General features: G+C 34.5%; 1 protein-coding gene and 1 long non-coding RNA gene across 3 annotated transcripts; both read left to right on the top strand.

The window, feature by feature from the left end:
* Window positions 1-8,059: 8,059 nt before the first annotated feature.
* On the top strand, window positions 8,060-9,390 carry LOC126715057 (uncharacterized). 2 transcript variants are annotated; one of them, XR_007651790.1, is made up of 2 exons: window positions 8,060-8,260; window positions 8,607-9,390. It is a non-coding gene; the product is annotated as an uncharacterized LOC126715057 (long non-coding RNA). The 2 variants fall into 2 exon arrangements; XR_007651791.1 differs by having other exon boundaries at window positions 8,514-9,390.
* A 1,095-nt stretch (window positions 9,391-10,485) lies between these two features.
* On the top strand, window positions 10,486-12,569 carry LOC126715050 (7-deoxyloganetin glucosyltransferase-like). Its single transcript, XM_050415482.1, has 2 exons — window positions 10,486-11,337; window positions 11,428-12,569. The coding sequence occupies exons 1-2, from the start codon at window positions 10,821-10,823 to the stop codon at window positions 12,357-12,359; spliced, it is 1,449 nt and encodes a 482-aa protein (XP_050271439.1). The 5' UTR covers window positions 10,486-10,820; the 3' UTR covers window positions 12,360-12,569.
* The last annotated feature ends 486 nt before the right edge of the window (window positions 12,570-13,055 follow it).

Raw genomic sequence — 13,055 nt, 5'->3', positions numbered from 1 at the left:
AAAAATTTTGTAATAATTCCTTATGTTTTATGAGATATTTTCATTTTAGCACCCCCCCCCCCCCCCAAAAAAAAAAAAAAGGCTTTTATATTTTACTTGAGAACTACTAAAATTTATATATAAGTCTAAATTTGTTTTCCGCATTAAACCCGAAAGCTCAAAGTTTCTTCAACAAGGTATAAATTCATAAATATATATTAATAGGGGTGTGGGCGCAAGGGAGTACACTTCGGCCAAGTGAACCATGGCGGAGAAAAATGGAGTCGCCACCTAGATTAGGTCTAGGAACCATATTAGGACTTTTGGGCCAATCACTTACATGCATAGGTCTTCATACCAATTTTATGGGTACAACTTGAGAAGGTGTTAGACACCCAAGACTGTCTGACTTGAGGGCTGGCCTCCATTATGTGTTGCTAGACCATATTTAATTAAAGAGTTTATTAAGAGAGCCATAATCCTTAACCTAAACATAATACATCATGCACTTAAGGAAATAACACACACAACATATTAAAGATCACATCATAATATAAAAGGAAACAAATAAAACACAATCAAACATATACTAAAAAGGAAAAGATAACAATTAAATCACAAACATGGCAAAAAGATTCAAACAAACATGAAAAATAATTAAACATAAATAATTAACCTAAAACAAAGTCAAACAGAATCAAATTACATGTGAAAAATGATTAAAACAAATAAAAACAAGATTTTGCCTAATATGGGTTCAGGGTGCGTCCGCATACTCAACTATGCATACGCATGGTTAAACCATGTGCATGCATACTCAAAGATGCATACGCATCCTTTAGCATAGATTCGAAAAATTATATTTTTACAGATTTAATTATTCAAAGATATAAACATAAAATCAAATAAGCATGTTAGAACCCTAAACGCTAAACTAACATAAAGGAAACAAAACAAAGCATCAACATAAATAAATAGCCACAAGCAAACCAAATAAATATCCTAAACACACATAAAATAAATAACATGTTAAACTTTACATATAACTAAAATAATATAACAAGAACAAATAAAACATGGATAAAAAGATCATAAGATCAATCAAATATGGTAAGAACACTTAAGATAGCATCAAACAAAGAATCATGTGAATCCTATGTAGCAAAGTAACAAATCATGGGAAAGAGACCCACCTTGCTTTAGAATCACAAATTTGAGATTGTTTAACTGATCCCTCAGTGTTTACAACACAAAGATTAGATTGAGGTACTAATAATAATTAAAGAACACAACAATAGTTAGTAATCACAACTCAAGAACAAAAGGTTTTGAAAAGGTTTTAGAAAACAACTTGGAAAACAAGTTTTCTGCCTTAAAACTAGCTAAAGAGAGGTTTTAATTTTGTAAAAAAAAACGTGCTAAGGTGCTGCCCTAGGGTTTTGAAAAGAGAAAATAGGTTTTTAGAGAAGATAGAGGCCAAAAATCACTAACTCTAGCTAGAGTCTTGATTGGAAACATAAGATGAGTATTTATAAGTTAAAATTAGGGTTTTCGGGGCTTTTTAATGGTCTTTAGACATACCCAAGGGTCTAGGGGCCGGTCTAGATTAAAGAATGATATTTTGGGCCCTTAAAAATGAATTTCCACTGCCCAGAAAATCAGCCTGCATACTCATCTTTTGAGGGTGCACACGAACCCTTGATTCATGCGTAAGCATGCCCTAATTCTTGACAGTTTTGATGGTCCAACTTCAAACAGACATAATTTACTCAATATAAATCTAAATTAGGCAAAATTTGTGTTAAAATTGAAGCCAAGATTTCTACTTTTCAATGAAATAAACCTTACTAAAAAATTATTTGTAGATCAAAAGGTACGATCAAAACAGTGAGAAAATGTCATTTTTTAGAATCATTTTCAACGCGATTTGAGCACTTTTGAGTTGTGATTACTTCCAAACTATTGTGAACTCTTTAAATACCCTTGGTTGACATATGTCAAGCTCATCATTGGGACCAGAGATCAAATTTATTAATGGGTACAAAATAAGGTATCTACAAGGGGTCAGAATTTGTGTTCACATATCGTGTTGACTCATGAGTATTCAATTATGTAAGGTTCAATGTAATGTGCATTGTTAAGCCTTGTGGAGTTTATGATGTGGATTGTTGAATCCATGAAAAAGACCCAAGAACGGTTTGAGGAAAGAACATTTTATAGATTTTTAACACCTCTCAACACCTTTCAATCAATCGAGAATTATGTATCCTAATTCTAATATGGCCTAGTAATTCGTCTGTTTCAACTCTAATTCATGCCCAACATGCTAGACTATATAAGGACACATTATGGATGATCAAAACAAGAGAGAAAGAGCACTTTGCCACACAAATAAAGTTTCAAACCTATTTCTCTCTATTTTCAATATCAAATTTGAGTGCAAGAAGAAAATCTAAAGACAGTATCCTTGAAGATTGGTGATCAGGGCTAAAGTGTTACCACAAACTTCTTGATGTAAAATAAAATTTCAAGAGGTTTTTGGAGTCAATTAGAAGTTTCGGTCATAAACACAAGTGTGTCATCCATGAAGGCATCCATGTATTGAAGAGTTCAAAGTTTTTGGAGTAGTAGAAGGTTTCTACTATAAGCTTATCTATGGTTTGTAGAGTCTAAGTATAAAGGTTTTATACTAAATTGTAAAACTTCTCTTAATATAGTGCATTGTCTTTTTGGGGAAGGTTTCCTCCATAATGGGTTTTTCCTTATATAATTTTCCTTGGGTTTTCCACTTCATCACCATGTCAACGCCTCCATTGTGATTGATTTTATGCTATTAGTGTCACCATATTTGGTATGCCATATAATATATGTTCTAACAGTCACATGCATAATTGATAATTTGGCCTAACCAGATAAATTTGAATAACTTTGTTAATTTATTGTGAAATCAAAAACCGTAATCTAAGGGCCTGTTTGGTAATATTGTTCTAATAACATTGTTTAAGTGTTGTGGAAATACGTGTTATGTTGTTTAAATAACGAAAACTGTTGTTCAAACAACATTAACAAACAAGCCCTAAATAACTCAACAAACTAATAGGTCAACATAAACACGACATGCTTATTAATCAAGTTAAGAACCCTTGACCCTAACACGACCTATTTATTAAACAAGTAACACAACACGACTTGCATAACTTGTTTGATAAATAGGATGTATTATGGTAAATATGGATTGACACGACCCATTAGATTAATAAGTCATGTAACCAGCTAAACATGTTCTTTTGACAAATAATTTGTGAGCAATATTCTCATATTTCATTGAATGTATGTGTTGAGGGCCATTTGTAAGAATCCAGGTGGAAAGAAAGAAAGCCCAATAACCAGGGCAACAAAACAGACAGCAAAACCATTAGACCCGAGCGGCAGGAATAATGGATCACAGGCCCAGGAAGTAAACAAATGGATCTTGAAGAGGCAAATGGGCTTGAAGAAGCCCGGAAATAGAGAAATAGCATCCCAAGGGCAGTGTATGAGGAATAAAAGCGAGAAAGGGTCGCCGCAGGCCCAAAGTAATGCAAACTAAGAAAGTAAGGGGTTTATGGCAGGCCCATAAACCCCAAGGATGAGAATAAGGTTATTGGGTCGGGGAGCCCAATAAAGTTAGTAAAAAGCTCATGGGAATGCAGAGTTAGCGAAAGGGCCAAGGAAGCCAAAAGAAAGCAAAACGGGCCAAGGATGCCCAAAGGAAAGCCAAAGAGGACATAGGAGCCCATAAATAAAAGCAAGTCAGTGACCATGCTCAGCCACTGGGAGAAGGAATAAACGGCTGGCCTAAAAAAGGCCCAGCAAGATTAAATCATTACAGCAGGAATAACAGAACGATATTACAAGGAATGAGGGAAACCAAGGAATGGGCCAAAGAAATGTAAGGCCCATCATCAAATAAAGCCCAACTCCTGAAGGGAGTGGGAAAACAAAAAAGCAAGCCCACATAAGAGGTCAAAGAACACGGACGGTGAGCCTCCAGGCCACGGCAGATGAACAGGTAGCAGACAAGTTTTGGACACATATGGAATGAAGTCACACGCAAGGCCCAGGCACCACCAGCTTGTGCCCAACCAATACAGAGCATGGTGAGGTCGGGGGGTCAAAAATTCAAAGAATATAGTTTGGTGGTGGGGAGAGGGGAAAAATCTATTTTAAAGGTTCCGGCTCAGGCTCTTTCGGGGAGGTGTCCTACTGGGATGGCTTACTACCCAAAAGAGGCAAGCTGAGTTGGAACCATTAGGTGCATGCCATGAGGGATAGGGAGAGAGAAATAACCCAGGCAGTAGCAAGAAAGAGTGTCACGACAGACTAGCAAACAAAATACTCTTCCTTGTCTGGTGATGAGAGGGCGACACACAGACGAAACAATGATGGTCGGCCAGTACACCCAGACCAGACAAAGGAAGTTAAGGGCTAAAACAGTAAAATCTGGTCACGGCAGGCACTGTAAAAGGAGGGCCTTACCGTGAACAAAGGGAAGAGGGACAACAGAAACTTTGACTAAGAAATAGAAAACTTAAAAGAAAATAGCAAAGAAAACGAGTGAGAAGAAAGAAAGGAATAGTGAGAATTAGAACGGTGGGCATGCACCGGTAGATTGGTCCCTTCTCTCCCTCATGAAATCCGGCCCTCTATGAAAACCTCGAGAGTATTTACGCAGAAAACCACTCAGACACGTTTCCCTTAGGGCGGTTAATCTCCACGGCAGGACTCTTTCCTGAGAGATTGACTGCGTTGAGAAGGAACATTCTTCCCTTTGTGGTTTTGCTCCTACGGATTGGATTTTTGGTCGATTTTTCCTAATATTCTAACTAACCCATGCGAATAAACATTTGATATCCTCTGTTACGCTTTTTCCCTTCCGTAAAAAAGAAAACAATTAATATTGTTGTTGTAATTGGTTTTAAGGACTATTTGATCAATTCCCTATTAAGTGGCTAGATATTTTTTGTTTATTTTATTATTATTATGTTTGCCTGCCACGATTTGTCTGAAACAGTTTCGCCTGCTGTGAACAGTCCTTGGCAGACTTGGCCTAGTTTGCACACAAGCCGGACCAACCTAAGTTGAGGCTGGGCCGGTCTCGACTCTCTTATCCAGAAAACTTGAGCTTAGTGCAGCAGAAGGCAGCCCAATACCACTAACATAGCCCACCCCCTTACAGTATGCAATAAATCTAAATTCCACACAAATTAACCATTAAAATATGATTGCTTTCAAAAAAAAGGAAATAATTGTCTTTCTTTAAAATGATTTACAAACTCCAAAAGAGATTTGATTCATAGTTGTCCAAGACTCCAAGTTTCATGTTGAAGTTTAACCAAATCACCTTCTTCATCATCTAAGTCAATTTCATCAATAGGTTCACAAATCTTTCATGAATTTTGATTTTCATAATTTTTATTATAGTTTCTCCTTGGTTTTCACAATAGGCTCTGACAAAGTGTGGACATGGACAAAAAAGTCCAATAATTTTCATATGTTTGAGACTTTATAAAGGAAATGAAATGGAAAGAATGGCAAAAAATACACTTTACACCCTATAACTTTATTCAATTATCATTTTAGTCCATTAGGTTTAAAATCGCCATTAAATTCTATTAACTTTGATAACATGATCACTTTAGTCCTTCTGTTCATTGCCATTAGAAAATTTCCGTTAACTCCCTTAAGACAAAGTTGTTTGACATTTTTAATATTAAAAAAACAATTTGAGAGGTTATTTTTTTAATTTATTTAAATGAAAAAAAATATATGTTTAAACTTAGCGGACTAAAATGACAAATTATTCAAAGTTAATGGAATGAAATGACAATTTTTAAACTTAGTGGACTAAAATGACAAATTGATCAAAGTTATAGGATATAAATTGTATTTTTTTTTCTATTCTTTTCTATTCAGTAAAACATAATAGTGTTTTCTTTTATGATAAAATATTAATTTGTTGTCATGTATTTATAGAGGCACATGCATTTATTCTAAGTAAACACTTAAGTGGAATAAATTAGATTCTCCAATGAAATATAAACTTTTAGCTGCATTAAATTTAATTGTCATTGGAAAAAATAATACAGTTAGTATTTTATTGCTCAATGCAACAAGGTGTTTGAATTTAATTGGAAAACCTATTCTTTTTCTAAGATTTATATTTTAAAAATTATTTTTTTGGGAATATGACATTCTTGCTCAAGTTAATTACTCAGCAACAATTGAAGAAAAAACTAGCAAATCACAAAAGCAAATTTAATTATGAGTCCAAATTTGGTAAGGATGGGGTGTAAAACTCATATTTTACACTATTCAATAAGTGATTGTCACATCAACATTTTATATAAAATTTAATACACCCTACCACACCTAATAACATGTCAATATACTCTCAATTTGTATGGATTTATATATGAGTATTAGAATTGATTGGGTGTAGTTGTGCTTATTCTTGAATATGTCATAAGATGATGTGACATGTTGCGATTAGAGGGATAAAACATGAGTTTTACACCACATTCTTACAAAATTTAATCCTTTTAATTATACACGCTATAAAAAAAATATCGAAAATAATTATGTGATTAAGTTAATCAAATGATACTAAATATTTGTAAGCTCATTCAAATAGTATGTTCATGCTTGAATTATATTAATCATAATAATTCATATTTACTCACTTTTTAATGACTTGGAATATAACCAATTATCAAATATAATACTACCTAATGAATATGATATTTATACATAATGTATAAAAATAATTTTTTACAAAATATTTTTGAAAGCTCAATAGTAAAACTATTATTGCTTGTTTAAACCCCCAAATTAAAACTAACAGGTAGATTGCTTTTACCCTACTTAACTAAATGCAGAATAAGAGTAAGTGTAACGTAATAAAATCGGATCAACTCTCTAAAGCATAAGCATATACAATAAACAATAAATGTAAAGCTTAGAGAGAAATGGAAGAGAGATGCACTAGTGAATAAAGTTGAAGTACAAGGATATTAAAAGGACCCTCCAAGCCTAATTTACCTACTGTACTTGAACCCTCTGAGTTCCAACTACCAACGGACTTCACTGAGTCATTTCTTCACTAATTATTAGGATCCCACAATGAGCTCCAAATTGCATCCACCAATCGATGACTTCATCAAATGCTTCCCACATGTATCAAAACTTCTCTCAACACTCAGATTGGGTGAGGTAAGTGTTTGGGTTAAGAACCACTCAAGGATTTGTAATTGGAGAGGTAGGAGTAGAGAAAAACTAAAAGAAATTGTGTAGATAATTATAGGTTTACAATCTCTAACTCTCAAGTGTATTACTAGGGTTTTTGCTTTGAAAGTCTCCTTATAATTTCGTGAGTAATGTGAGATTATATAGTCTGGGTAAAGAAATGAGGAAAGCACTGTTTAAAATCATCCAGACAGAGAGTTTCGCGGGTCACTTGCGGGTTGGCCAAGTCGTGAAGTGACTCGTGAAATATAACCTAGAAAGAAACTGTTCAGTTTCTAGCATGTGCTTCTCACGTGACTTTTTGTAGGTTGTCCACTTGCGAGTCAGTTGTGAGCAAGTCTCAAACTTCACTGTCTTCACAATTCTTCACCAAACTCTCACACTCAACCCTTACATTAAATCCCACAAACATACCGATAAAAAATTGACAGAATACAATCAAATTTGACATAGAATTAAAACCAACAAAACATAGTTAAAAATCACAATTTTACAAATTTTAACTATATTACATATAATTTCGGTACGATGCATTCATTAGCTAAAGTCATAACAACTTTAACTATATTATTAGTTTATTACATATATCAATGGTTCTTTATCATCTGCTTTATGGCCTCCGCCCGGTAACAATTATTTTTTATTATCAGACTAAAATATCTTATAAATATTTGGTGTAAATGAGATTGATACTAGACCTCCTATTTTATGTCTAAAAACTTTTTTAATGGAACTATTTAAAACCCACTATATTACATATAATATTGGTGGTATGCATACATGGGCTAAAGTTGATATAAAATTAAAGAGCAGAAGAAAACAGCTGTCAAGCGCTTTGGCAGCAAGAAATTTTGTACTGTAGTAAAAACTGAAAAGAGCGCTGTTTTCTCACTCTCACATTCACACATTTCTCATTCCCACGACTCATCATCAGCTTCGCTAGCCGCTAGGGTTTTACCTCCGATCCAACTCGCCGGGTCCACTCTCCAATCTCAAAGTCAGTCTCTCTCTCTCTCTCTCTCTCTCTCATTTTATTTTTTTATTTTTTATTTTTTATTTTACTCTCACACTATCCACCCTAAAACATTTTAAAAAGAAAAAAATAAAATAAAAATCTGGGTTGTTTGGTATTTACCGATTCAGTAACATTTTGGCACATACTATTTCTTTACAGTGTCTCTCTGTTAAAAGTCGATGTTTGGTAGCATAATTTGAGATTAGATTTTTGTATTTTTTTTTTTTTTTGCTAGTTTTTTTGAAATACATGCGGTGGAAAAGTGTGAAAATGTAGGTAAGTTTGTTTGAAAGGTGAGAATTGATGTTTGAACTTGGTGACCAAACAGGCCCCAACCCCAAAACCCTTTTTTCTCTCTTTCTTTGAAGCTTGAAGGAACTAGCAATGTCAGACAACTTACCTGAACTCACCAAGTCCTTCACTGAAGATTTACCCAACGAAGAAGAATCGGTTTTGGACTGTCTGCCTCCCGAAATCCTACCAGAAATTCTCATTCGACTGCCTACAAAAGCCATCATCAAGTGCACCTCCGTCTGCAAGACATGGAAATCACTCATCCAAAGCCACAAGCCCAGAAAGTTCAAAACCAGAAAATCATCAAATCCCAGAAGCCACAACCCACACTTCTTCAATCACCAAACTCGCTTTGAAACCCAGAGCACGACCACCACACTTCTTAAATCACCACCCTCATTCAGTTAATCTTCAACCAAAGCGCCACCTTGAACCCATTTCAACTTCACTGGTTTTGCGTTGGGCCGCCGCCAACCATGCCGTGACAGCAACCGAATAAATACAAGGCCGATCTGCAAGTCAAGAGTCAAGATCCAAATCAATAAAAAGGCTGATCTGCCTCGTGACGGAGGTGGAGGACTGGCCAGAGGGATGAGGAAGATGATGCAGCGGTGGAGGGCATAGAGCTGAAGGCTAAAGCTCTCTGGTCTACAAATTGTTTTGATTTTGATTTTTGGGGTTTCAAGGGAATAATGGTTGATTGGCTTCAAAATGGTTCAGATTTGGGTTAATCTCAAAAACAACTTGGATGTGGGCTTCGACAATGTATGTGGGTTTTGGAAATTTGGTACAGATTAAGGTTATTTTCTTTCTACCAATGGTATTCTTTGTTGCTGGGTGTTCTTATTTGTTGAAGTTTCTTGTGAATATTGTTGTTTGCTGTGATGGGGTTTTGGGTGAGTAGAAAATGAGTTTTTTTTTTTTTTTTTTTTTTTTCGGGTTTTAGGCTTTGTTTACGGTATGGTTTCTGGGATTTTAGTTTTTTTTTTTTTGGGAGTTTCTTTGGTTGCTTTAAAAATTTCCCACCAAATGGAAATTAATATTAACATGTGAAATTAATCTGACATGTTCTGGAATGTTATTTAAATGTCAAAATATAAAAGAAAAGGAAAAGACCGAAAAGAGCAACAATAGAAAAGAAGATGGCAACAAGTGTATGTTTTGATTTGGGGAAGATCATTAAGAACAAGTTTCTTACCCAAAAATAATAATAATGAAAAGTAAAAAATGTTTTTAATTAAATGTTTTTATAATTTTATTTTTTTGTTTAAATTTTTTACATGACTTTTTTTTTAAATTAAAATCCTGATGTGGCATTTAAAAAATGTTAAATAATTTTTTAAATATTATTTTAATGGACAAATAAGGATCTAACATTAGCGGTGTATTTCATTTGTTATATATGATTCTTCTGTTAGTGGATTATCGGTAATGACCAAAATAAAATTAATTTTCTTTTTTTAGGAACTATATTAATAGTAAAATTATTTTAAAGATCATAATAGAAATCAGTTCAAAATATAGAAACAAAAAATGTATTTTTGCCAATATAATATTCTCAGAAAAAATATTATATATATAATATTTATAATAGAACTGATATTGATGCTTATAAAAAAAAAAATGATATTGATGTACGTATTAAATAATAATACTAAAATAGATAGTCTTACTCATTGTAGTGTTATGATACGTGGGCAGAGCACACAAATCGAATAAGTATTAAATAGTTAATGTTATATTAAAAAAACAAAAGAGGTAGAGTTTGAATTTTTGAATGATGTTCACGTGGACTGTCAGTGACTTATCACTTTTCAAGCACAAAAAAGAAAGAGAAACTACATTATAAGAGATAATATGAATGGGCATTACGCTTATTATGTGACAAACTATTGTCGGTAGTCATTTTTTATTAAGCAAAAAGAGAAAAAGTTGTCCATTATTAGAAAGAGTCAAAGAGTCTCATATGTTTGGTGTCCAAGGAAGAGAAGAGTCAAAGAGCAGCAATTGGATATTTCTCATATGTTTGGCGTCCAAGGAAGAGAGTCCAAGGAAGAGAAGAGTCAAAGAGCAGCAATTGGATATTTCTCATATGTTTGGCGTCCAAGGAAGAGAGTCCAAGGAAGAGAAGAGTCAAAGAGCAGCAACTGGATATTTCTCATATGTTTGGCGTCCAAGGAAGAGAATGTATATATTATAAAACTAGGCATATGCATTTTGCACTCACACACACTACAGAAGAAAGGAAATGGATTCAAAGACACAAGTAGCTCATAAGCCTCATGCAATTTGTATTCCATGCCCAGCACAAAGTCACATGAAGGCAATGCTAAAGCTTTCAAAGCTTCTCCACCATGAAGGGTTTCATATAACCTTTGTGAACACTGAGTTCATCCACCAACGTCTTATGAAATCCAGAGATCCCAACTCCTTAGATGGCTTGCCTGACTTTCGATTCGAAACCATTCCCGATGGCCTTCCTCCGTCAGATATCAATGCCTCCCAAGACATCCCTTCTCTTTGTGAATCCATTATGAACAACTTCTTGGCTCCATTTTCTGACCTTCTTGTCAAACTCAACAGTGCAACTTCAGATAATCCTCCAGTTACTTGTATTGTTTCAGATGCTGGCTTGGCATTTACCATTACTGTTGCTCAAGAATTCAAAATCCCTGTTGTGATGTTCTACCCTTTCTCTGCTTGTAGCGTAATGGGTACTCTGCAGCTTCCTTCTCTCAAGGACAAAGGCATCATACCTCTTAAAGGTGTAACAAAAAGTGCAAAATCCAATTGAAATCTTGCATTATTTTATTGTAATTAATCATTCAATGCTGAAAACTTTTTTGTCTTTGCAGATGAGAGCTATCTAACAAATGGGTATCTTGACACAATTATAGACTGGATTCCTGGTATGAGAGACATACGTTTGAGGGATCTTCCAAGCTTTGTACGAACCATTGATCCAAATGAAATTGTTTATAGATCTGTGGTTGATGCAGCAGAGAGAGCTCCTAGTGCTTCAGGGATTATTGTTCACACATTTGATGAGTTAGAGCAAGAAGTTTTGCATGCTCTCTCTACCATGTTTCCTCATGTATATGCTATTGGCCCTCTAGAACCACTACTCAATCACTTATCCAATGATCATTTGGAATCAATTGGGTATGGTTTATGGAAGGAAGAAACCGAGTGCCTCAATTGGCTTAATTCAAAGGCACCCAACTCAGTGATATATGTGAGTTTTGGTAGCATGGCTGTCATGACACCATCGCAATTAGTTGAGATTGGTTGGGGACTTGCAAATAGTAAGCACTCATTTTTGTGGATAATTAGGCCTGACTTAGTTGAAGGTGGATCAACGATTTTGTCACCTGAATTTCAGGAGGAAATTAAAGAAAGAGGTCTAATAACTAGTTGGTGCCCTCAAGAGGAAGTGCTAAACCACCCCTCAATTGGAGGGTTCTTGACACATAGCGGCTGGAATTCAACCATTGAAAGTGTATGCGCAGGAGTGCCAATGCTTTGCTTACCATTCTTTTCAGATCAGCAAACAAATTGCAAGTATACTTGCAATGAATGGGCCATCGGCATGGAAATTGACTTTGATGTCAAAAGAGAGGAAGTAGAGAAGATGGTAAGAGAATTGTTGGAAGGAGATAAGGGAAAGAAAATGAAGAAAAAGGCCATGGAGTGGAAAAAATTGGCTGAAGAGGCCACAGGTCCACTTGGTTCCTCATCCATTAACTTAAAAAATTTGGTAAGTGAAGTGCTTTTATCAAAAGGCTAATGGACCATGTTACTCTCATTAAGCTTAGGATCTATTACTTCGCTTGTCTTTAGACTCTCAATTTGGTCTTCCTTTTTTAAAGTTACTTTTAATATTTTCTTGTTTTTTCTTGTTTCTGAGGTTTGCCCTTTGTGGTTATTGTTAATGTTAATGTTTTTTAATAATAAACTGAAGGTATTATCTAAGATATAAACATTTAGATTTACTGCACTAGCACTCTCTAATTGAACTCAATTATATTACATCCTAAACATAACATTGAAAAACAAAAAGACACCAGAAAAGTCAATAGCTCTACTGCTTTGATCTCTACTCATTGCCAAAATATCAGTGCTGTTGATACCATATTCTCTTGGCTTTTAAATTTTAATGGAATTTTAAGTCTTGTATAAAGAGATTAACCAAATTTTATCCGCCCAAATTTTTTGTTGATTTCAATCAATTTTGATTGGATTAACCAAATTTAACTAAGATTTACCTAAAATCCAATCATTTGAATCTTTAATTGAAGTAATTTGGTTCTGTATTAAATATCATGAAACTCCCTTCAATCAAAAGTCGAGCTTGAATCGTTCACTACTACAATTTTCTATTGATATATATCATGGATTTTTCTTTTTTCTGAAACATTGTCATGCGTTCCTTTGTGGCTTGGCAAATCCCAAAATTTTAGACAAAAATTAACTCTTAATTGCC

The sequence above is a fragment of the Quercus robur genome, chromosome 2, assembly GCF_932294415.1.
Source record: "Quercus robur chromosome 2, dhQueRobu3.1, whole genome shotgun sequence".
Classification (NCBI taxonomy): domain Eukaryota; kingdom Viridiplantae; phylum Streptophyta; class Magnoliopsida; order Fagales; family Fagaceae; genus Quercus; species Quercus robur.
The sequence above is the reverse complement of the archived record's forward strand: the minus strand, read 5'-3'. Positions and strand labels throughout refer to the sequence as shown.